The following is a 26,775-nucleotide window of genomic DNA, read 5'->3' on the forward strand; positions in this document are numbered from 1 at the left end:
TTTGCTGGAATTAAAAACTAGACTAAAAACTGGCTAAGAAAGAGCTGTCAATGATTCTGACAGATCAATATACTTCATGCAATAGGTTGGTACCATCAAGGTTAAAGGATTTGAGAATGATAGCGACAGAAGGTGAGCATTAAGCAAATGGGAAGTGGTCGATTGGCACCAGCACTCAAGGAGATGACCAAAAATTGAAGCTGTACTGCTTTAAGGCTGAAGTGACAGTGGAAACAGAAAATCACCAAAGACAAAGAAATTGAACAAATTCAGTTCAGATCTGTGTGTAAGCCAGTCATGAAGTGAAGAAATACATCTACTGAAAGTATAAAAAGTAATCCAATGAGAAGATTAATGTCATGTTACACCTATATTACTCTTCCAATTGTGAAAGAATGGAGGCCAGAAGCAGTTACAGGCATGAGTTAAAAATGAAAAAGTTAAATGAAGAAGCTTGACACCATCCAAGACAGAGCAGCCTGCTTGAATGGCATCACATCCACTTTCAATCACCAATACTCAGTAGTAGCTGAGTGTACATCTACAAGTTGCACCTCAGAAATACAAAGGTCCTTAGAAAGCACCTTCCAAATGCATAACCATCTAGAAGGTCAAGGGCAGCAGATACATGTGAACACCACCACTTGCAACTGCCCTTCTAATATACTTACAATCCTGATTTGAAAATACATCACTGCTCCTTCAAACTCCCTGGGTCAGAGCCCTAGTATTACCATCCTACAGCATCATGGATTGATCCACAAGCAACTGACCACATCATTCAAGGGTAACTAGGGATGGACAATAAATACTAGCTCGGCCAATGATACCCATGCCCCAGAAGTAAATAGAGAATAACTTTACTTAGTTTTTGGCAACTTTTATAGTGCTAAAGTTGAATTTTCAGACCAGTCAGAAGACTGACATTTAATGCTGCCAACAAGCTTCAGCTCACATGACAACCTGGGATCTTAGTAGAGTCGTTGCTGCCTCAAAATTATACACAGTAAGTGTGAATTTGACTAATTATCTAGTCAATCAAGCAATGACATATTCCCAACTGGAGAAGCTGTTCCTTCACTATGGGTAGAGTGAATGGGAACTGCTATGCTGGAGAATCCTAGACAACAAAGTGTGGGGCTGGATGAACACAGCAGGCCAAGCAGCATCTCGGAGCACAAAAGCTGACATTTCAAGTCTTGACCCTTCATCAGAAAAAGGGGCATGGGGAGAGGATTCTGAAGTAAAGAGAGAGAGGGGAAGTGGACAGAAGATGGATAGAGGAGAAGATAGGTGGAGAGGAGAGTATGGGTGGGGAGGTAGGGAGAAAGTGCTACACTTGCCCCCACACCTCCTCCCTCACCCCCATCCCAGGCCCCAAGATGACTTTCCACATTAAGCAGATATTCACCTGCACATCCACTGTACCCAGTGTGGCTTCCTCTACATTGGGGAAACCAAGCGGAGGCTTGGGGACCACTTTGCAGAACGCCTATGCTCGGTTCACAGTAAACTGCACCTCCCAGTCACAAACCATTTCAACTCCCCCTCCCATTCCTTAGTCAACATGTCCATCCTGGGCCTCCTGTAGTGCCATAATGATGCCACCCATAGGTTGCACTAACAGCACCTCACTCTGCTTGGGAACCCTGCAGACCAATGGTATCAATGTGGATTTCACCAGCTTCAAAACCTCCCCTCCCCCCACTGCATCCCAAAACCAGCCCAGCTCATCCTCACCTGCCTAATCTGTTCTTCCTCCCTCCTACCCCCCACCCCTCACCTCAAGCCGCACCTCCATTTCATACCTACTAACCTCATCCTGCCCCCTTGAGCTGTCCGTCCTCCTCGGACTGACCTATCCGCTCCTTACCCATTTTCTCCTCTATCCATCTTCAGTCCGCCTCCCCCTCACTTCCTATTTACTTCAGAATCCTCTCCCCATCCCCCTTTTCTGATGAAGGGTGTAGGCCCGAAACGTCAGCTTTTGTGCTCCCGAGATGCTGCTTGGCCTGCTGTGTTCATCCAGCCTCATTTTATTATCTTGGATTCTCCAGCATCTGTAGTTCCCATTATCTGAGTCAAAACAATACTCATTACGGAAAAAGCACTAGCCATGGGAATGCTATTCAATGGAGACAAAAACAAACAAGGAACAAGCAGATACTAAATGAACAGCCAGTTACAAATGCATATGCCAGCATTAGTAGGCCAGTGCAATTTAAAGAATTTGTGTTAAATGAATGTGCAGAGACTTAAGTGTGCTAGACTTGATTTAAACAAAGCTTTTGTTGATGGATTATATTTTGGCATGGTCCATGTAAAACCAGTGACTTCTGGCTGCAAATAAAAGTGCATGCATGTACATTTTAAGAAAGGACATACATTTGAAGGAATATAACTATATGGATAGACTGCCAGCCAGCAAGTACCCTATAAATTATTTTGACTTAGAGTAGTTAAGCATATTAAATAAAAAAGGTCTTAAACACACAACATAGGTGTACAATTCAAGGCAGTACTGAGGGCCTACTGCATTATTATAAGTGTTGTTTGAATGCAGTGTTAAATGTCTACCCATTCATATGGAGGCAGAAAGATTCAAACTTAAATGATTTGAGCAGTTATTTCTCATGGTGTTCTGACTACCAGTTATTCTGCCAATAACTTTAAGTCAGTCATTAATTAATTTTCTGTTTGTAACACTTAATTATGCAACACTTTAAAGCCTCTATTATTTGAAAGCCTTTATTTGGACTTGAAAATTAACAAGTTATCATGGTTTTACCATTTTATCTCTGACCCTCCACCCTATCATTGACCTCAAGTTATTCACATCCCTGGCTCAAACTTTCACAAAACATGGACCAAGCCTATCATTCCTCACTTGTTTGAGGGTCATGAAAACATTTTCATACTCTCCATACAGATGCTGCCTTACCTGCTGTGTATTTCCAGCTTTGTTTTTAAACTTGGGTGGGAGGGGGGGTGGCATCTAAAATGCCTGATTACAAAGATTGAGTTTCTTCTTTTGCCAGATCTCCTCCCACACCAGTACTAATTGTAATGAGCAAAGATTACCCCTTAATGTACAATTTGGCCTCTTAACAAATTAACCATATGACTGAGTGAATTAGCAGTCTATTTTCACCTCCTAGTAATTTGGTCAGGCCAGGAAACATCAGTTTGCAAACAAAAAACAGAAGTTGCTGGAAGTTTGAGGAGTGGTCACTGGGCCTGAAACATTAACAGATTTTCTACTTCAGATGCTGCCAGACCTGCTGAGCTTTTCCAGCAACTTGTTTTTGTTGCTGATTTACAGCAACCACAGCTCTTTCAGTTTTTAAAATCAAGTTTGTGCATTTGGTAACAGTACTGAACTCCTGGCATTTCGCCTCTGAAAAAAGGTGGTGCTAGGATATGTAGGCTAATTTGAGGATTTAGGAGGACATGTGTGAGGAAACAACAAGAATGAAATAATAGTTGTCCCCCTTGCAGGCTTGTTTAAAAGAAGCTTATTCTTTACCCTCAAACTGAGGAAACTAAAGCTGTTAAATTGTGACAGACTCGCTGCCAAATTGGGAATTAAATATATTAAAACCCAGTCTTTAAGCAGTGTCTAGACCATGGACATTAGTAGTATTTTAAAAGTTTCCTGCCTCACTTACATTCAGTCAAGCTCCCTCATTCTGGGATGCACCATCAAGAAAAAAACCTGAAAAAGTACTTCAAATGTCATACCTTAAAGGATACAGGCCAAGTGCTGGCAAGTGGACTAGTGCAGATTTAGAGTAGTTTTTGTCAGTGCAGACATGGGCCAAAGGGCTTGTTTCGACTTTATGATTCTATGAATATTATTTTTTCATTCGGAGGCCTTGAAGAATGCAAGAATGGGATACTGTTTAATTTTAAAACATTCTTCCCCATAAAACAATTTGTCAGACTGAATGGCCAGTGTTATGACCATTTAAAAAAAGTTAAGGAAATACACATGTTTTAGTTTTAAATGTCAACAATCCTATTAAAAATTGGAAATCAAACTCTTGGAACAGCAAAATTCATCGGCTGTCAAAAAACTACACTAAAAGGAAGTGCCACTTAAATATTCTACAAATAAAGATATTATTTCTGTTCTGAATGAACTGAAGAACCTCCTTTCTAATTTATTATTCACAACAGTAAAAATACACAATGTTCCAAACAGATGAAAAATGCATGCTCAAGTAACACATCATGTGGGTAGTTCATGCAAGTAGAGAGTTTTGAAGTGTGCACTTTTTGTTAATACATTGAGAAGAAAGTTTTATTACAGCAGAAATATGATTAAGCAGCAGGTAAAGAAGAAATCATGTGCTCTGTCCTTACGATAATGGCCAAAGGAAGAAATGTTTTGACCAGCAATTGTTTTTGTATGCTGCCAAGGCTTCACAGTTTAGCATTTTCTCCAAAGTCAGCACCACTGACAATTCAGCGCTGGGAATGTATGCAACACTCCTGTCTGAGATTTATACCCAACAGCATTGAGCCCTAAAGGGAAGGCCCACTAAGTGAATCAAGCTGTTGCATAGGGCTGTGATTAGGAGTTGGCAAATTTCAGCACACGCTGTTTGTTAATGTTACAATCTTACTTTTTGTGTGTTGGTTTGGGCTTGGTTTGTAACAGTTTTGAAGGTGCCATACAAGCAAGCTAAAGAGAACTGCATGTGCCCAAATTCCTGATCTGTGCTGCTCCATGTCAGCTGAGCCAACTCAAAATTATCCTCAGACTGCTAGTGCAAATTAAATCAATCACTCTCTCAATACTTAAGACACTCACTGAAACTAAAATGCCATAAGCAAGTGGACTTTTGGTGTAATTACTGGATCATGCAGTTGGTGTAATGGATTTTTATTTCACTGGATTCCTAGATTTATTTATATCTAATATGTGATGATGAGCAATGTATTTGTAGCAGCAAGCACTTGGTTCACTGTCAAACCATGCAGCATCTCATTAGAATTAATACACCTCTCATCTGAAACAAGCCAGGATATACCCAAGCAAATAAATTTGCTGATGTGATGCAAACAAACAGGAAAGAATTAAATGTATTGTAACTTTTTTTTAAAAAAACTTCCAGAAATCTGTGGAACGTTGAGTCATTTCTCTCATTATCAATCAAAAGGGAGCAAGCCTATTTCAACACCCTCGTAGGAAATACATTTGAAATGTGGCCCTATTTTCCCCTTTGCTTTTGATCAGACTGTATCTCCCTAATTTCCCTGCAGATTTACATCCAAAGACCATGTTACGATATTCTGACAACACAAGAGTTTGTTCCTTGGCTTAAGTGAACAATTAGAATTCGGACTTTCTGCCCTCTGTTGTTACTGAGTAAAATTAATTTGAAATGGTGTCATAGGAGATTAAAATTTACGTACTACAATTGAACATTGCACATTTTTGAAGTTGGTCTTATTAAAAAAATAAATTTGGTTGACTTTAACCATAAACCAGCTGGCACCATTTATTAAGAGTAGGGCAGATTACAAATTGTTTGATAGATTTGGTTAGTGAAATAGCTGTAGTTACAGCCAAAAGAAACATTAACTTTACAAAAGCAGACTTTTTTTGAAACTTGAATATCTATTTATTTACCCACAAACCCAATGGACTTAGTTCCATGGGCAGAATTCTATGCCCAGGAATACTTGTGAAAGTAAAAAGCTAGGCACACTGGAAACATTCAATTATGGTCATTTACAATAGAATAATTTTAATCTGCTTACCAGTTTGGAACACTGACACCAATGTTTCACGGATAAGCTATAGCCTTCGGCTCCATGAAGTTAGTTTTTGCTTACAGTTGTCAACTCTGAAAGGATTTGTTACTGGAGGTCTCATTACATGCACTATGACATCATGTGGCTTAACTTTGTCATTCCCACTATTTTTATAACTAATAAACATATCTTATTGGGCAAAGAAAAATGCACAATTCTTGGCGTATATTTATGTTCCCCCCTGCTCTAGAATCACTGGAAACAATGTTCAGATTATTTGTTAAATCCTGGAAACAAAAGGTCAATATTGGAGAGTTGGAATTCTTACTGTCTCCCTATGGTGCTTTATTTCTTTCATCAAAAATCAATTAATGTTTGCACGCCCCACAACACTTTTCACACGTAGAGTAACTATCAATGGAACCAATATCAGATTAAAAGAATCACAGTTGTGGAGCTTAAGTGCAAATCCATGGAAACAGAACACAGGAGGCAGAATAAGTAATTCTGCTCTACCTGCCTTACCATTTAGTATTATCATGGCTGATCATCCAGTTCAGCACCCTATTCCTGCATTCTCCACATCCTTTGGTTCCTTAAGCGCCAAGATCTATATTGAATTCCTTCTTGAAAACATTCAATGCTTTGACCTCAACTGCTTTCTGTGGCAGACAATTCAGGCTGACAGCTGTCTGTGTGTGAACAAATTTCCCTTCATTTTATTAGTCTGCCACTGAGAATTAAAAAGTGAGGTGAGCATGAGGACACATTCAATTAGGTTTTTCCTAGATGTGTGCAAGCAGAACCAAAAACTGTACTTCAATTCTGCAAAATAAACAGCGATTTGGAATTCTCATTGAATATCACAGTGTGAAATGGAAATACTATTTTGGTAATCTAATATTAAAGGTCCCAACACATGGGCAATTTCAGTGTTGAGAGAATTATATCAGTTTCAATGATAAAATGTGAAAAGTTACATTCCACAGACACCACACAGTCATTATGTAGTTTACTTAAAAATTACAAAAAAATTTGGGATGGACCTGCTTTAAAAATTTCACAACTTTTGAATTTTCAGTTTAATGAGAACAGGGGAAAACAATGGCATAAGAGGAGTCAATTAATGGGGCACAAGTTTTTGACAAGTTGTACACTGCACAGCCATCAGAAAGAGTTGAGGCAAAGGGTTTTTCTACAAGGTAAAATTACAAGATGCAGTTCCCTTGTGGCTAGTGCTATCAGCCAACTCAGGAGTATGGGTTCTTACACAGTTGTTAGATAAACTGCTCTATGAGTCAGACAACACTGTCAGTGAGAGAACATGCAGAGAAAGATAGCTAAACAGAAGGTAAGGGGTATGTTATTATTATAATATAGGGGCTGTCTGAGAATCTAGCATTTTTTTGTTATACACATCTTTTAAAATTAGGCCTTGTTACAGCCAATAGGTTAACAATAAGCATTGTACACTAAATACCATAAAATTGCAATTTGTTAACTGAAGTAACAAAAGGAGCATAAATATATGCTCCAGAGACTATAATGAATATTTATAAAGACAATTACATTCCAAGACAATCAATACTTAAAATGAATAGCCCGTGGTCATGTTGAATCTCACTGCCATGTGAATATCACCACTTTGTACATGAATGGGGAATATTCCCAGAGCGAACTGAGTTTTAAAACATAATCCCACAGACTGACCAGAGTGAATATTTTATGAATTGACCTTAAATAATGTTTGCACAATGTCAATTTTAGACTACCAAATTGTTGATCGCTTTCATTATTCTAACAAGGTACCATATTAACTATTTGACCTAGTTTGCTGTAATACAATTGCTTAACCTTCCCAAAAAGATAGATTAAGAGTCTAAGTGTGTGTGTGTGTCTTATTCTTAATTATTTCTTTGAATTTAAAATTCTCTCTAAACATTGATGTATAAAATTACAAACTTTGCTTTATGGTAGTGATACAAATTATTCCCTTTTCAAGTTGTTCTATTCCTTTTTCCAAATCTTTAGCAATGATGCAAGTGAGATGCTTGGCAGGTGGCATATTTCTAGTGTTGCTATAAAGACGGCAACGCAGCTACAAATACAATGATCTGTCAGAGTAGTACCCTTGTTCTTTTCTTGCAAGAAAGTATTGGCCTTGCTTAGTGCTAGCTCCAACAGCAATCCACTTGAGACTGAGAACACTCAAGGTCCGGTTGATCACTCATGCAAATTCACGTTACTCCACTCAGTGGCGCTACACATTGGTGCTGCAATGTGTTGCACCACTGAACTTTTGTAACTTTTCAGTTGTAACAATCCAGATTAAAGTAGTGATTCATTTGTTTGGTATTTGGTCATCCATAATGTTATACTGGAAAATATACACATACTAGGTTTCTACAGAAAACTGGTTAAAAGTCATTGGAAATGGAAAAGGGAAGATTTTGCAGTCTACTCAGTGTTTAATTTCACTTTGCAAGTTGTTTGATAAATACATACAGATAGTTAATGAATATGCGAACTGTCTCCAGGAGTAAACATTCCTCAATGCAATTCTGATTTCAGTCGTGGAAAATTCTGTGGAACTGCTAGAAATTAAAAAAAAAGAGTGCTCCACTGATAGCTTTTACTGAGGAGACAATTAGGCTGAAGAGTGATAGAAGCTCAAACTGAGAAACATTTCATATTTGCTGCTTATCTGGTCTTTTAAACAGCAAATGTTGCAATGTTTGACACTCTTCAAACAGCATACAGACTAAACACTTAAATTTAAGGCAAATTTTCAAATTTGATTCTGACCAGAACAGGCAAGTCTTAAGCATATGTCTTGGGTCAGTAAAATTCTGTGATTAAATTGTTCTTTCCCTGTTTGATTACATCGAAAACTGCATGTTGATGGTGTCTGAGATTATTTATTTTAGCTATTTTAATCATCTTTATATATGGTTTTCTAGCATTTGATGGGGGTCATTGGTCACAATTCCAGAATAATCCTTGGAAGGTGGACATTCTCCCACTGTATGGGAAGGACAGGTAGTGTAACAGTGCTCAGGGATATACATGAGGGGTAATTTTGTTGACGCTTTAGGGTAAACCATGACGTTAATTATACACTTATGGATGTTCATCTTCTGCCTAAACACACTGATTTACGCCTATTATTTCGTAGAAGCTACGTTTCAGGTAACTTCACATTAATATTTACGATAATTCCTGCATGTATAAATTATTTGGCACACGCAATTACATTAGTACTAGCTAAAAGGAGACAAGTTATATTTACTCTTAACCAAATCAGTAATTACATAAACCTATATATTCAGTTTCCCTATTTGACTGCCTTTACTTTTAAATATAAAAATCATATTTCTGATGAGGTTTTGGTTCAGTTTTTAAAACCACCTCTTCCTTCAAATATCATCCAAATGAATAACTGAACACAGTAATAGATTCAAATAGCAATGCAGCCATAATCGTTCCTGATAACAACCATTTAACAAATTGTTGAAAGATATAACATGAGCTAGAATATTGATAAGAAAATCTTGAAATTAATGAATTGTAGCCAAGTTGCATAAAAACTAGGATGACCATGTGATTAAGATACAGAAAAACAAACAAGCCTACACTAATCTGGATTTAACAAGTGCAGATGCCATTTAATTATGGCGAGAGCAAGGGAGCAAGAAATATGGTGTACATGGTTCAGTCTTACGTGGAAACATTTCCACATTGCAACAATGACAACACCTCAAGTAGTACTTTCAGTTGTGTTGTACTATAGGAGATCTGACTCGAAGAGGAAACAATATTTACTCTAAATATTCTGGGGGAATCTACACATTTAATACAATGGCTTTTATTTAGGAGGGAATTCACAGTTTTCAGGCTTTTTTCATGTGTGTAATTGATTACAAAAAAAAATAGGCTTCTCTAGGGTGAAGAGGATCTGAAGAGAACACCTAAAATAATGTTGCCAAGCTTGGCAACAACCAAGACGACAGAAACAAAACCCAACATGACTCTTACTTGGAACTGAAGGAAGACATAACATGTTTGTTGATCTTTGCATTATGGAACATGTTTCAAAAAAGTTAGGATGCAAAAACTAAACAGTGAATAGAAACTAAAAAGAATATTTATGAGTCAGGACATGCATGGCAAGTTATTTTGACAACTTCTGAAAACTGACTGGGACTTAGCAAGGTGAATTGATTTGAAGAGAGAATTCTAGAGGACAGGTGCAAAGTGACTGCATAACTGCTGCTCTAGATGGAGCAGGCAGAGTAAGGAATGAACAATGATCTAGAGAGGAGTTGAGTTTGAAAGTGTGGTATAGACAACAGAGAGAGACTCAAATGCAAAAATGGATAAATCTGCAAAAAGGTCAGGTATTGTTGTCAATTATTTCAGCCCATGAGCTGATATTGTCTTTAAGTGTCAAATGTGCTTTTATAAATTTTATCATTAGTGGATGCCCAGCAGTCAAAATCACTGCAGTCGTGAAAAAGAAAAATGAATAAAATTAGTCTGGATGTACTAGTTATATTAGCAGCTGTGAAACATCATCATCTAGTGCTTGGCATGGGAGTTTGAAATTTTTTTCAATAATTCCAGAATTATGCCACAGCAGAGCTCATTCAGTATTGTTAGGCATAGTGAACCTGAATTTAATAAAACACTGCCAAGTTTTGCTTAATTTGCTTACTATAACCTTGGATATATTAACATTTATTAGGCCCAACAATGAGCTATTTCTGCAGCTTTTTCACACCTGCTTTATGACACTTCATCCTCACTTTCTCAATGCTTTATCTCCTGATAGCACATTTTGGTCTGGATGTCCTTTCCATTACAGTTTGAGTTCATCATATTTAACAAATTGCTTGAAAGTAATAGTGCAGTTAATACCATTTATTAAATTGGCAAAAAAGGGTAGATTAATGAAAGGACTCTGCTTTACTAATGATTACTTTCTCACAGCAATTATCAAATATTCTTCCTGCAATATCTCCCTCTCCTCCACTAGTAGCAAAAAAGTGACAGTAGATTACAATAATACCTTCTATAGAGTTCCGTAGTGCAAGTCTATTAGTGAACTCCTAACCTTTCTTCTGTTGCCTTATCACTGACGTTTTGGCTTCTCAGTTTTGCCCTTTGAGGTCATTCTTGCCTGACTTTCCATTAAAGATGTGACTACCCTTTCCCATATTTTCTATTGAGAGGAAATCTGCCCTCTTTCCTTTTCATTACTGAAACTGTCCTCATTCAGTCCTCTGCTATTGGGTTCAGAACCTTCTTTCAGTAGATTATAATTGGGATCTGATTTTTCTCATTGTGGGGGAACAGTGGCCTTTACTCCGCTTTCAATTCTTTTGAAAGCTTACCACATCTTCCAACATCAGTTCAATCATATTTCAAAAAAGAGTGAAGGAGCTTTTTTTGAAAGCCACTTTCCTGTTACATTATCACCTTTCCCATTCCATTCTACCCCCATAATACAGTCTTGGACACCCATGTCTTTTATAATGGGGGCACGTTATGTCACAGGACTGGATTGTCACTTTCTCGACATGAAATATGAAAAATTGTGGAGATGTGTTCTATTTGCCTTTTAAAGTGTGTTACAAACTGGAGCCAAAAGCCATGTATCAGAGGTGACGTGTAATTGAAGTGATCATGATTTTGCATTTTGCTGTCATCTTGATTCCACTGGTCATATTACCGCTCGTTTTCCCTCCCCCTTTATCACCTCCCAAACACAGGCTCGTACACACTGTTCATTTAATTTCTATCCTGCCTCTGGTGCGAAGTGTACAGCACATCTGCCTTCTACTCCACATTTTCTGCTAATTATCAGAGCTATTCAGTGAAAAAAATCTACTGCCAAATGATGTTAAAACAATCAATTTTGAGGCTGGCTTCCTCCTTTACTTTAGCAGCAAGATCATCTGGTGTGATCAAATTGCACAATCGGGGCACAGACACTTGTCAGCAACACTAGAGAACCAACCACCGTATTAAAATACTGCACGCATTGCTGACTAAATTAACTTAGGGAACACCAATACCATTGGAAAGTTGACCATTATTTCGTGCTATTTTATTGTACTTTTTAATTTGCATATTATGGCTGGTAATTACAGCATACTTGCAAAGTTTGCAACATTCGCTTTTTCTTCGATTTACAAACAAGCTAAGAATGGAAAGACCCTTCCTATCGTCCAATTTTATTTTTAAAGCCAAGATACATTAAGTGATGGGCGACTTCTGTTGATTTTTCCGAATTTGGTGTTAAAACAAAAAGAGTGAACTCGTTGAGATCAGCGAATCATCTGAGAAAAAAAACTTTAACACCACACATTGCACTTATGTACAGCTCACAAAAAAAAATCTACTTTCTCGACTTACACTCGATTGGAATTCAAAGAAAATAGTGAGAAAATGAACTCGAATCGCCAACATTTGCTGTGATAAAGGTGGTGTTGGGCAAAAAATGTAGAGCGACACCTTTTCAAATTTTGTGAACAGTTTCTTTTGCAGTGCAATGTACTGGCATTGAGTTTCTTTTTAATGTGTGTGAAATCAATACAATTTAAGGAATAAACTTCATCGGAATTAAGGAGGGGGATGGGGAGGAGAGAATAAAGCTGCGAGTCAGGCCGGTTAATCTTACCACGTTAAATCGGACCCAAGTTGCTCCTTTAGTTATTAAGTAAACGGACCTCGAATTACAAAGAAACCAAAAAAGTTGTAATTTTGGGATGTACCCGATCTTAAAGGAGTTGGTGTGCGCCAGATTATGTCTCCGTCTCATTCCCAGTCCTGGAACTTGCCACAAATATCCTCGGATGCACTTTATAAACACAGTTAACGCTGTAAAACCTCACTTGCACAGGACACAACCTCAAGTGACCCGAAATGCAGAAGAATCTGGTGTGGCTGGCTTATTGTTTGTAAACATGACAGCCTTTTTTCAAATAATAGTTTGCTTATATTACACCGACTGCCAATACGCTGCCGGCGGTAAAGCGCTGATCCGATTCACATGACAGTACGACACACGACTGGGCTGAGTGGAGTGAGATTTATGCATGTTTCATGTGAGGGGGTTGGATTGCTGTATTGTTTGTTTGGGGACAGTGGGCAGGGGTGGGGGTGAACCGGCTTATAGCAGCATCTTGACGGACAGAAGTAGGTCAGTGGAACACATGATAGCGGCTGACCGTGGACACGGCCTCAACCAGCACCTTTAACCATAGTATTCAGGGCCCCACAGCATCCTTTGCCCTGGACGGTCCATTGAAGCATCATGTTTCGTAATTCAGTGTGGAGCAGCGTGCTACATTTTTAATATAAAATTTAAAAGTATGTCGGCTGACTTATCAAAAAGAAATAGGCACCGTGACACATGCCAACAAACCAAACATCCTTTGCCACATTGTTTGCCATTCACTGCTGCGCTATTCACTTGCGTTTACAATTGGATTCAAAATGCCCCCCCAAAAAATGACGTCTAACATTCCCCCCCCCCCCCCCTCACTTTGCAGCCACTGAAACAGACCTCGAAGCTTAAATGGCATAAAAAAGTTCATTGGAGACAATACAGCCAGCGCTGCTCTAACCCGCTAAAGCGAGACAAGCGCTGTATGGAAGGCTGGGAGCCTTGTATTAGATTCCTTAAAGAGTAGCCTGCTGTAGTAAAGAGAACTGTTGTGACAGCTTGTCCAGCTCCCGCCCGCTGAACTCACCAGATCTCAGCTATAACTGTGCGTCTCATCAGCGAGCAAAGTTTACGTTTAAGAAAAAAAACCATTGTGGAGGGCGAAGCCGCTCAGACCTTAAGCATCGCAAAACCAGGAAATAAAAGTTTCAAGCAACCCATCCATGCAAGAGGCACGTTTTTAAATGTAGGTTCCCACGATCGCCCGCCACCCCCCTTTCCCTAAGGTCGGTGTGTACTGCGTGATTGTCCTTCCCACTTTCCATCTCTCAGCTGTCACAAACATTTGCCTAGCAGCTTCCTTACCTCGCATGGTGGCGACTTCAAATGCAAAATGATCATGAATGTATATCAAAACCCAATCCTCGGCGAGAAAAGAAGCGGCGGCTAGAAAGCGGTAATAAGACTGTCAGGACGTTGTTCGCCCACCATTGCAGATTCTCCCCTTCAGTGTGTCATGACTGTTCCGCTAGTGCTCTGTGTCTGAATGGAAGCATGTGGCCTTTCACATGACATCTGCGCTGTTCATCCGTATGTGAATTTCACTGGCACCAGGAGAGAGTGAGGCTTCTTATAGCAGCCAAGATGACTCTGTCACTTCTAGCCCCTCCTACTAGCCATCGCCGGCCAATCGCTGTCAAGAGCATACAGAGAAAATCGACAGTAATAAAAAAAACATTGAATATAAAAGACCACTTGTACCAGATTATTTTCATCAAGGTAACCCTAAACAATAACGAGATAGTAGACTATTACGTCCACCTTAGATATTTACTGTTTACTGTTACGATTATTTGTTTTGAAACACTTACTTTAAGTGCGTTTTGTTCTAATTAATATCGACATGATCCCTTCAACAGTTGTATAAATGCAAATTAAAAACCCCTCCAATCCAGGTTATTAGAGTTCAGGAAAAGTCGTTTTTTTTCAAGCTGTTTGTTTACTTTACCTTCTCTGTAAAACTGAGAAATAATTTAATTTAACAAGTGTTAGCGTGTGACGTACAACTACGTTTACAGTGAGTTGTACAGTGAGAATGACAGGTGTTTTCATCCATTCGTGTTCTCACAACATAAGAAATTCAGTAAATAGGCACTGAAGATAATTTTTCGTGTTGTTGGTGAAGATAAACTGGGAACCACATTATACAACTAGTAGAGTGCAACCAGAGAAGATAGAAAACCAAATTATATTTAAATAATGGGGTTTTGTGTACTGGCATGGATCCAAATTTGCACATAACTGGACAAGGCAATGCAACAACTTTAAAAAGAAACTATAAATGTGCAGACAGAATTATTATTAAAAACTATGCATGTTAAAATGGTTCAACAATAGAAATTAATCCTTTATTAATAATAGAATGACTATATTTTCATGTACATATTGGTGACACTACATTTTGATTATGTTATAGATAAGATTTGACTTCCAACCTTATCAGTTAGCATTCATTACAAACAGTCAATCTTCACATGCAAGTAAGTCTTACTCACTGAATAGAAATGCAAAAGAACTGCCATTTCACAACTTCAGATGCTGTAAACTTTTCTTCAAAAATACTTTACTCATAAAGTTTGTGAACAAAAATGTGCCTTGAATAGTTCACAATTTACAAGAAAATGCGACCTGTCTCAAGACAGCATGTTCCTCTGTACACCATTGTCACAATCTTAATATTGACAAATTCTATTCCAGGCCAAAGATACAGCTTGATGGCAAAACATTTCAAATTGCCAATTACAAAGTTCTAATGTGCTTTGCAGCTATTGAAGTTCTCTTGAAGAGTAGTTACTGTTGTAATGTAGGAAACATGGCAGTAATTCACAACATTCTACAAATGGTAATATGAGAATGACAAAACAATCTGCATATCTGGTGTCATGAGGGATAGGTATTAGCTGGACAACAGCGGATGTCTCCCCTGACTCTTGTCTTAAATAGTACCATATGATTTTTTGCATTCAACTCCAAGTCAGGTGGGCCTTGATTTAATATCGCAACTAATTATCTGGTAATATTCAAACTTCTTTGCACATACTCTTTTCACGTAAAGTGTGAGAAATAAACTCGAGTAGTGTTGCACTGAAATGCATACATGGAGAACTATGAATTGGCTTTCAGCATAATATTAAAAAGGGTTTTACAAATTTTAATTTCTGAAAATGTAGACACAAAGAAACATATGAGTGCACTCAGATTCTTCAATGTATTAAAAGTATCACAAAAATCTCTTTCTGTTTTGGTTTCAACATACGTTATTGAGAAATAATCTGTTAAAATATTGTAATTTTATTATGGTTGAAATACTGTGTGAAAAAAAGGGATTCATTACAGAACAGTTGTTCATTCCTCCGATCTAATTGGCAGAAAACAAAAAGGAATAAAGCTGACTGAAACCTGCAACAGCAGCATTCAGAATATCTCTCAGTTCTTCATCTGTTACACAACCACTTTCCATAATACAGATGACTGTGCTTTATTTAAAAAAAAATGCTTAGGAAAGGTGATTTTAAATTGTTGAATCTACACAGTAATATGACAATAATGAACCTTTAGTCATGAATTGAAAACAGGCAGGCGTTTCCTGTAGGTTGTGCCATCTTTCTAATGTAGTTCACTGAAAAACAGCTAGAGTGAAAAGGATTGTGAAATTTTAAGCACAATTTGCATCCAGTGGAAACTGAGTTTCTTTGATCTCTTATGTCTGTTTAAAACACTGAGTGCTGGAAGCTGGATCAGACCACAAACTGTCATTCCATCACAATAAATGAATTATCATTGAAAATTTCTGCTAATTGTATCTTTTGCAGTCCTTCAAGAAGGCTGTTAACATTTTTCCACTTTTTTCAAGTGGAAAGGCACAAATAGGAACTCTTCAATTTTTTTGTATTAACTCTGTTTTGTAAATTACTAAGAAACTTGTTACTCTACATTGGAAACAAACACAATTTACACTACAGTACTAATTGTACTAAATTTTGCTTTTTGACCTTTAACCTAATTCTATGCAACTTCACAAGTCACACCTTACTGCATTTTACGGACAACATAAAGATTGCAGCAGAGGAATTGTAATGTGAGCAACAACCTGGAATTTTTTCTGGATATTTTATGCCTTTTAATCCCTAAATATATTTCTTTTTTTTTAGGTGAGACCTAGTTCCTAGACAGTTTTCTTTTGCCCAGATAAAATCATAGCATACTTCAGGAAATGAATAGAGAACTCTCCTGTGTTATTCCAGTTATTGCTTCCATTCCATACATTCATTTGCAAGTTATCTTTGTCTTCAAAAGCTGCTGAACAGGCTATAACAGACATTGACAGCCAGACATTTTTAGCAATCAACAAATACAAGCATGAAACAATAAAAATTATGTGACAAATACAGTAGGAATAAACAAATTTCAAAATAGTTGTTTTCCTTATCCAGTTTCTCTTACAGCAAATGGAATGAAATGGTTGCACTAAACTAAATGACAAATAATTTCCTTATATGTCGGTTCCTCTTGTATACTCGCTACCTATGGAAGCTAATTATCCTTAAATTCTCTTTTCAAAGGCACCAGACAGACTGACTGATTTGGAAGAGGCATTTTGAGAAATGCCTTCAAACAGTGACCAATACCTGATGATGTTATAAATTTCTTTAACATGAAAAGTCTCAAGGAAATCAAACAACATGCTAGAAATTGCTTTTGACCTATTTTCAAGGGCAGCATTTTTGCTGTGTTCATGAGTCTTAAGCAGCTTGAGGCCAACTGAAACTGGGCTTCAGGTCTCATCCCAATAATTGTAGTGAGCTGTTCACATCTGCCATTGCACTAAAGTTGTGACTATCCAATTTGGGCCGGTCACTTTGCTATCAATATTTCATGTAGGTGCTGGGAGGGATGAAGAGAATAAGAAAGGATAATTTGGACTAGAAGTGGCCTAAAGCATTAATATGGAGCTATAAGTAGCACCCTGCTCTTTTTGGTTCCATTTGATGATAATATAAGGAGCAACAATCCTCTTATAGTTTACCTCTGTAAACTTGGGTTCATTCAAAACACTGTTGCTCTTGTCCCAACTTGTACTAAGTCCTCTTCACCTATCACACTTGTATTCACTGACTTACACTGGTTCTGGTTAGGCAAGATTTTAATCTTAAAATTCTGACCCCTGTTTTCAAATTCTTCCATGGCTTTGCTCTTCACTATCTGTGTAATTTTCTCTGATCTCACAACCCACTGAGAAAACTGTTTTTCTCCAATTCCAGTCTTTTGTGCATCCCAAATTTTAACTTCACTATTGCTGGCCAGGCCTGAGGTTGTCAAAGATCGAAGGTCAGAAATTTCCTCTCTAAATCTCTGTGGTTTTCTAAGTCTCTTCCTTCTTTTATGACTGTCCTTACATCATTTGCTAATGTTTGCTGACCAGCTCCAATATTTGTGTGTTACTCACTGTTACATTTTGTTTCATATCACTCTTCACGTGACTTTAGATAGAGCCATAGGACATACAGCATGAAAATAGACCCTTCAGTAGAACTAGTCCATATCGACCACGTTCCAAAACTAGACTAGTCCCACCTCTCTGCATTTGGTGCATATCCCTCCAAATGTTTCCTATTCATATACTTATCCAATTTTTTTTTAAATGTTGTGACGGTATCTGAATCCACAATTTCCTCTGGCAGTTCATTCTACACAAGCAAACCACTGTCTGTGTGAAATAGTTGACCCTCATGTCGTTTTTAAATCTTTTGCCTCTCACCTTAAAAAAATGTGTCCCCGAGTTTTGAACTCCCCCGTCCTAGCAAAAAGACTATTGCTATTCAACATATCTATGCCCCTCATGGCTTTATAATCCTTTATAAAGGTCACCCTTCAACCTCCTATGCTTCAGTGAAAAAAGTCCCAGCCTATCCCCCCTTTCCTTATAACTCAGACCTTCCACTACTGGCAACATGCTAAATCTTTTCTGAACCGTCTCCAATTGAGATATATTATGTCTATAGGAGCCAGCCAGGACTGCACACAGTACTTCAGACAAGGCCTCACCACCTGCTCCCAGGATAAGGCATTCTACTCGAGGATTTACCAGATATCCTCTTACTTTGGAGAATGTAGATTCCCGTCCTTGTTATTAAGGATGACGTCAACCACATCTCTCCCACGTTCAGCACTTCTGCCCTCAAATGTTCTCCCCCCGCCAACAACAATAAGGATAGACACCTCTTGGTCCTCACTTACCACCCACCAACCTCCGAATACAATGCGTCATCCTCCAACATTTCCGCTACCAACAATCAGAACTCACCACCAAAAACATATTCCTCTTCCCACCTGTCTCCACTTTCCGCAGGGACCATTCACTCTGTGATTCCCTTGTCAGCTCCACACTCCTCACCAACCTCTCCACCACACCCAGTACCTTTCCCTGAAACCGCAGGAGGCGGTACTCCTGCCCCTACACCTCCCCTCTCGCCTCTGTCCAAGGCCCTAAACAATCCTTCTAAATCCAGCAGAGATTCACCGGCACATCATCTAACCTAATCTACTGTACCCGTTGCCCCTGTATATTCGGGAGACCAAACACAGACTTGGGGACCGATTTGTGGAGTATCTGCGCTCTGTACACACCAACTAACTCGAACCTCCCTCTGGTAACATGTCCACCCTTGGCCTTCTCCATTGTCAGAGAGAGGCCAAATTTAAAGTGGAGAAACAACACCTTATATTTCGCCATGGGAGCTTACAGCTGCTTGGCCTGAGTCTTGACATCACCAGCTTCACAATTTCTCCTCCCCTAAACCTGTCCATCTTCTGACTCACTTATCCACTCCACCCTTCCCATTGACCAACCACAATAACTGCCTACCTGCATCCACCCATCTCCATCTCACCTACACTGCCTCCAACCCCACCCCTCTCCCTCTATTCCTGAGCTCCCCTCCCCCTCCCTAGTACTGATGAAGGGTTTTGGCTCGAAACAATGATTTTCCTACTTTTTAGATGGTGTCTGACCAGCTGTGCTTTTCCAGCTCCACATTTATTGACCTGAGGACTCATCAGTGTCCTGTGCAACCTCCACATGACATCCCAACTCCTGAGCTCAAAGATTTGAGCAATATGAAGGATGCATTACAGAAGAAAAGGATGCAAATACTAATTGTTGTGCATGCTGTTTAAGGAGAGGCAGTGGTGTTGTGGTAATTTCACTGGATTAATATTGTAGAAGGTCAGGCTACTGCTCGGGGGACAGGATCAAAAACCCACTGGCCCACTTGTTGTATCTCATGCCAATCGAGCCAAATGAAAGGAACAATACTGGATGGACCACTGTACATTGACCCAGACACCAGAAACAAAGACAAGAAACGTAGCCCTGTCAAATCTGCAAAGTCCTCCTTACTAATATCTGCGGACTTGTGAAAAATTAGGAGAATTGTCTCAAACACTTGTCAAACAGTCAAACTCATGGAGTCTAACCTTACTGACAATATCCCAGAAGCCAGCATCACTATGCCTGAGTATGCTCTGATACATTGGAAGGATGGAGCCAGCAGTGGTGACCACACTCTTGTATACAAGAGGGAAAGCGTCGCCTTGAGAGTCCTCATCATTGACTCCAGATCCAAGAAATCTAATGGCATCAGATCAAAGCAGGACAAAGATACTTCTTGCTGAGTATCAGCTACTACCCATCACATTCCCCCCACTTCACCTGATGAATCAGTTTCCCCATGAAGAAGCACTAAAGGTAGCAAAGGCACCAAATGTGCTATGGCTGAGGTTCGTCAATGCCCACTACCAAGAGTTGCTTGGTGGAACTATGACTGACCAAGAAGTTGCACTTGAAACATCCATTTTGCTTCATTTCCTCTACAGGTGCCATCAGACTTGTGGAGTTCCTGTTTCTATTTCACTACTGAACAAACTGGCCAAATCCTATAGGACTTAACTGTTAAACTCGGCCTGTAGCAGGTGAGGGAACTGATAAGAGGGGAAAACCTCCTGTATTTCGACCTCTACAATTTACCTGTGTAAATGACTGCTGCAAAATCCATGTCAGTATTATTAACAGTGACCACTGCACAACTCTCGGAGAGACAATGTCCTACTTTCACATTGAGGAATGGTGTGCCATGTTGTGTGGCAGCATGCTAAATGGGATGCATTTTAAATAGATTCAGCAATTCAGAACTGTGCATTGATGTGGCACGGTGGGCCATTAGCAGCAGCAGCAGAATTGTATTCAACTATAATCTGCAACTCAACATATCCACCAATCTACTATTACCATAAAACTGGGAAACTCTGGTTCAACTGAGCAAACAGGACAGCATGTCAGAGCATCACTAGGAGTGCTTAAAAATGAAATATCAACCTGAAGAAGCTACAACACAGGGCTACTCACCTGCCAAACAGCAGAAGCAGCACACGATAGGGAGAGCTGAGTGGCCCCACAACCAAATATGTCAGATGTAACCTTTATAGTTCTGCCACATCCCACAGTGCATGATAGAGGACAATTTAACAACTAAAAGTGGAGGAGGATCCACAAATATCCTGAGCTGCAAGGATAGGAGACGCCAGCACATCAGTATCAAAGAAGTCTGAAACAGTTGCAACCATTTACAGCCAGAGGTGCTGAATGAATGGTCCATCTTAACAACCTCTTGAGGCCCAAGTCTCGCAGCTGCAAGTCTTCATGTAACTTGATTCATTCCATGTGAAAGGTCAATAGGCCCAGGCATAATTCTGGCAATTCTGTGCTCGGGAACCGGCCTAGAAAATGGCCGAGCTATTCCAGTACACTATAAAACTGTCATTCTCCTGACTATGTAAAACTTTGTCAGGTATGTCCTGTATACAAAATGCAGAACAAATCCAATTCGATCAATTATTGCTATCAGTCTACTCACAATCATCAGCAAAATGATTGAAACAGTTGTTGAAGGTGTTGTCAAGTTGCAAAGGAATAATCTACTCGCTCATGCTCACTTTGTGTTTCAGCAGGGATACTTGGATCCTGATCGCATCACAAACAAAGAGTTGAAATTCAGAGGTGAGGTGGGAATGACTGTCCTTTACATGGAGGCAGCATTTGACTGAGTAAGGCATCATGGAATCTTGGCCAACTTGATGTCAATGGAAATAGAGTGAAAACACATTTTGGAAGGACAAAATTGAAAGCAGAATACAGGGTTAAAGGAAAGATTCTTGGCAGTGTGGAGGAGCAGAGGGGTATTGGGGTTCATGTCCACAGTTCCCTGAAAGCTGCCACCCAGGTGGATAGAGTTGTTAAGAAGGCGCATGGTGTGTTAGCTTTCATTAATAGAGCGATTGAGTTCAAGAGCCATGAAGTTATGCTCCAGCTATACAAAAGCCTGATTCGGCCACATCTGGAGTATTGTGTTCAGTTCTGGTCACCTCATTACAGGAAACATGTGGAAGCATTAGAAAAGGTGTAGAGGAGGTTTACCAGGATGTTGCCTGGAATGGAGGTAAGGTCTTATGAGAAAAGGTTGAGAGAGCTAGGGCTTTTCTGTTTAGAACAACAAAGGATGAGAGGTGACTTGATAAAGGTGTACAAAATGATTAGAGGTACAGATAGAGTGGACAGCCAGAGTTTTTTTTCCTCGGGTGGAGGTAGCTATTACGAGGGGGCATAGTTTAAAAGTGACTGGAGGTAGATATAGGGAGATGTCAGAGGTAGGATCTTTACTCAGAGAGTGTGTTCTAACTCTTTACATACTTAACACAATAGAATGTGGTTGTTGTTGCACTTGGAAGTCAGCCTTCTCAATTTCACGATATCTCTGGAGAAGTTCCTCAGCAGAGTGTCCTTGGCCCAAATGTATTTAAATGCCATGATAATGATATTTCTTCCATCATAAGGTCAGAAGTGGGCATCTTCACTGATGATTGCACAAATTCAGTACCATGCGTAATCCACAGAAACTGATGCAGCCCTTGTCCAGATGTAGAAAGGCCAGGACAACATCCAAGCTTGTGCTGACGGGTGGCAAACAATGCTACACAAGTGCTGGGGAATGACCATTTCCCATGAAATTCAGTGGTGTGACGATCGCTGAATCCTCACTCCCAAGATCTTGGAAGTTACCATTGACCAGAAACTGAACTGAACCAGCCTTCAAGGGCAGGTCAGAGCCTGGAAATCCTCCATTGAGAAACTCACTTCTAATTCATCAAAGTGTGTCCACCATCCAGAAGGCACAATTCAGAGTTTGAAGGAATATTCTGCACTTGCCTGGATAACTGCAGCTCCACCAACAACATCTAGGTGAGATAAACAATTTATTCAGGGAACAAAGTTTGGTGTTGAAACCATGAAAATGGCCCTGCATGGTTATGAGACAAGGTTAATGTGAGGTCAGATCCCATGACATGCAAAGGTAGGTGAAGCAGTGTGAACTAATATGTGGGCCGCTTTGCAATGGGGCAGGAGCAAAACATATGCAGCCCCTCAGAACAGCCAGAAAGACTGCCAGAAACTATGGATTCTTCCCCTCTGTCTAACGTTGAAGAAACCTCAGAGTTTGAGATGGATGCAGCTAGCGTCGCAGCCTCAATTTCATTGCTACCTAAAGGAGAGGAGGAATTCCTTTTGAGATGCTCCAAGTGCAAGAGATACACACCACCCATGTCTAAGTCAGACTGAGAGGAACCAGACCTGAGGTGAAAACATCCCAGCAGAAGCTACAAGAAAAAGAATAGGCCTACCTCCTTGGCAGGAAGCGATGTAGGGATTGGAATGAAATTGTTGAGGTGAATCTCATTGAGTATGAGTTCCCTGATTGGACCAGGTAACAGACCCAACCAGGGATCCCTGGATGACAGGTATAAACAAGAATCTCAAGGATTCTCCTCATTCTAGGGACTGGCTCTGAGCTCATGGGTCTGAGTCCATATACTGTGCATGTGTAAATAAAGGGTGACTTAGTAATGGGATACTGGCTTTGTTTGAGTTATTTCACTGATAAAACCTGATGACGTATATCACTAACATATGATATGGCCTGTGAACAATTTTTGAAGAAGAGAAGAGAAGGTCTCTACAATGCTTTGACCAAAATGTAAACGTATAACCAGTAACACTAAAAACAGATTATCTGGACAATTTGCAATGCTATTTATAGGGCCTAGCTGTATGAAAATTAGCTATTGAGTTTCCTAAAATTATAATAGTCTCTGCACTTCTAAAGTAATTCATTGAATCTAAAATACTTTGGAATGCCTTAAGGGTCTGATTGGAATTATGTACGTGCAAATAATCCTTTCATTCATTTGTTACTATTACCAAATTCATTATGAATGCAATTTAGATATACTGAAAATGTTCACAAAAATGCAGAACTGAAGAGTAGTATAGCCTACATTAACATGATGCTGTTAATGATAAAATGAAAACACTTCAGATGCATAAGATATGATATAAAACAGGAAATGCTGGAGAAACTCAGCAGTTGTAGCCACATCTGTGCTGAGAGAAACTGAGTTAATGTTTCAAATCTGATAGGACTCTTCTTCAGTCTGAAAAAGAGATATATCAGGCTCAAAACATTAACACTGTTTCTTACTCCACACTTGCTGCCAAAATTGTTGTACTTCTCTCAGATCTTTTGCTTCTGGATACACTTAATGATTGTGCACAAATGCTACTCACAAGTCTACTGTAACATATAAAAATTGTTACCATTAAACATATTATGGTCTCATATAATTGTCAATTATCTTAGACGGTAGCTATTCAAAGTCAGAACTCAACAAAGCCCAAGTATTAATTTCAATGTGCATTGGATGCATGTTATGATGCATCAACATGGCTTTTTCTAATCTATAGTCACGAGCTGGCAGTTTCGAGACCATTTGGCCACAAATCAATAACTATACAAAGTGGTTGGCTTTATTATGGTAAGCAACATGCTGTCAATGTTCTGCAGCACTAACAAATTTTTAAGTGACCAATAGAATCTTGGGTTTCTCTTCAATTAAAATGTGTAAGAGAAAGTAATAAGCATCATATTATAGTCATGCTAGAATTCAGTTCAGGAATAGTTCTTATAGAATAATAATGATAGAGTAGAAACTACAAAACATATTTCATTCTCTTTCATATTCCATACTAACTGGTTCCAAATGACTGCACATGACTTTTGTGAAAAAAGGCAAAAATGTATGATTGTTCCTTTTACACTAGATGCTTTATTCAAGTGCTGAAATAGCTGTGAGCCTTTTTAAATTTACACTGCAAAAATGAATAATTGTGAGATATCATGAATATAAACCCTGTTTTTTTTAATTCATCCTTATTTTCACAGACACTTCTGAATCAACATTCATTCTTGTGTTATAGAATGACAACTTGCACCACTGACATAAAATCTTTCTTGAGGAATGTGACATGATTTTCTCCTTATATCTTTACTAATCGTTTCAAAAATTCTTACAAAATGGTAGTATACATATAATCTAACTTTAAAATAAATAGACATCAGAAGGAAATCAAATTGAACGAATTTTCTCAGACATATCAGAGACTGAGAATTTGCACAGGAATGATTGTTTTGATATACATTATATCAATGAAAATTGGAGGATGGAACCAACTTATTAATACTAAGAATATGCTTATCAAAACATTCTGTTATTTTCTTGCTCTCCTAATGAGGTAAATACATATGGATTTTTTAAAGGAAGTTAGGCTCACATATGGAATGAGCTGCTATTTATTTCAGTTTTACAAATTACATTCTGATTATGTTTGGCCTTCAGGTATATTGACATTCTTACACACTTTTAGTCTGTAACGTGTACTGTCAATCATCCTGTGTTGATTTACAATTGGATAAAGTCTGAATATCCTGAAACCATGTTTAGTAAAAGTAAAAAATACCATGCTGTCCACTTTGAGAGATTTGCTCGATAAATCTAGAATTTCATCTCACCATCAGCTGCCTTCTTTATAAAATTAACAATATTGTGAACTAAATGGTGTGGTAGGTCAAGCTTATAAGACCCAGGTTGAAATCCAGTTCAGATGTAATATAATATGCTTCCTGGTCAGCCATAAAGTTCCTATTGAAATTAGTTTGACCCAGCTCCTAGCAGGCAAAAGTCTGGAAGCCATAACTTAGCAGTAAATTGTCAATCTCATTTAGAAAGGTAATAAACGTGCCTGGTATGGGAAGTGGAAAAGTCATAGTGATACACAGTAGAGTGCTGTGCAGATGTTGAATTGAATCTGCGTAGTTGGGAGAGAGCTTTATCTGACATCTGAATATAGCATTAGTTCTTGCCAGTTTGCCTTTGAATCACAAGATGGCAGATTCATGTCCCACTTGACTTGTTTCACTGAGAACTGCTGATGTGACGTTGGTTGCCTGAATTTCTCTGCCCACCTCACCCATTCTAACCGATCTCCCTCTGAATTGACAGCACTCTGTGCTCTGAAACTCTGACTTTGAAATCAAGCCTGTGACAAAGTTAGTGGCATTGTTGTCTGGTATGCTGACCTCCACAATGCAGAGGCTGAATGCCAGCTTTTGACACCCACTCCTATGGCCCAATGAACATCAGGCTATTGTGTTCACAATGGTCACTAATCTCATCTCATTTAGGGGTCTCCCCACAACAATCTCCCAGCTCAAGGTCCCCTATCCCTGCATAGCCCATTTCTAATTTCTTCAAAAATCCCACAAATAGTACTGCCCAGAACTTATGTCTTCCTACCTTGACTGAATACAATGTTCCCCCACCCCCAATGCCTCCTCCACCGACCCCCAAAACAGTTTCATCCCACATAATCTGAAATTCTGCTGATGCTTCACAGAAGTTTCAGAATTTTCAGTTTGCAGGCCCTGGCTGCTTCCTCTTTACAATATACGTCAAATCTCTTTACACGTGCATCCGGGTGATCTCAGGGCTCTCCACTTCTCCCTGAACCACACCCATCCAGCACATCCCTCCTCCACCTGGCCATGTTCATCCTCACTTTGAACAACTTTTTCTTTAACTCCTCTCACCTTCTTCGGATCAAATGTATGGCCTAGGTACCTCATGGACCCCAGGAATGCCTGTCCCTTTGTGGGATATGTGGAACATTCCTTAATCTAGCGCTACTCGGTCTGTCACCACAACTCTTTCTCCAGCACACCCTTGGTATTACCTCATCTTGAATAGGAAAGATTTACCAAGTCTTTTCCAATTTCCATCCTGATCTCATCTTCACTTTAGCCCATCTCTGACTCCTTCCTTCCCTTCCTCAACAA

The 26,775-nt window shown here is 39.2% G+C and overlaps 1 protein-coding gene across 1 annotated transcript in view; it reads right to left on the reverse strand.

Moving 5' to 3' along the window:
- Nucleotides 1-14,032, reverse strand: part of LOC125450957 (nuclear receptor ROR-beta) — a 276,310-nt gene extending 262,278 nt beyond the window's left edge. The window contains exon 1 of the mRNA XM_048527460.2: nt 13,799-14,032. Within this exon, the coding sequence (XP_048383417.1) occupies nt 13,799-13,805 (7 nt within the window). The 5' untranslated portion in view covers nt 13,806-14,032. The remainder of the gene's footprint in view (nt 1-13,798) is intronic.
- Nucleotides 14,033-26,775: the final 12,743 nt, after the last annotated feature.

Source organism: Stegostoma tigrinum, chromosome 3, assembly GCF_030684315.1.
Source record: "Stegostoma tigrinum isolate sSteTig4 chromosome 3, sSteTig4.hap1, whole genome shotgun sequence".
NCBI lineage: Eukaryota > Metazoa > Chordata > Chondrichthyes > Orectolobiformes > Stegostomatidae > Stegostoma > Stegostoma tigrinum.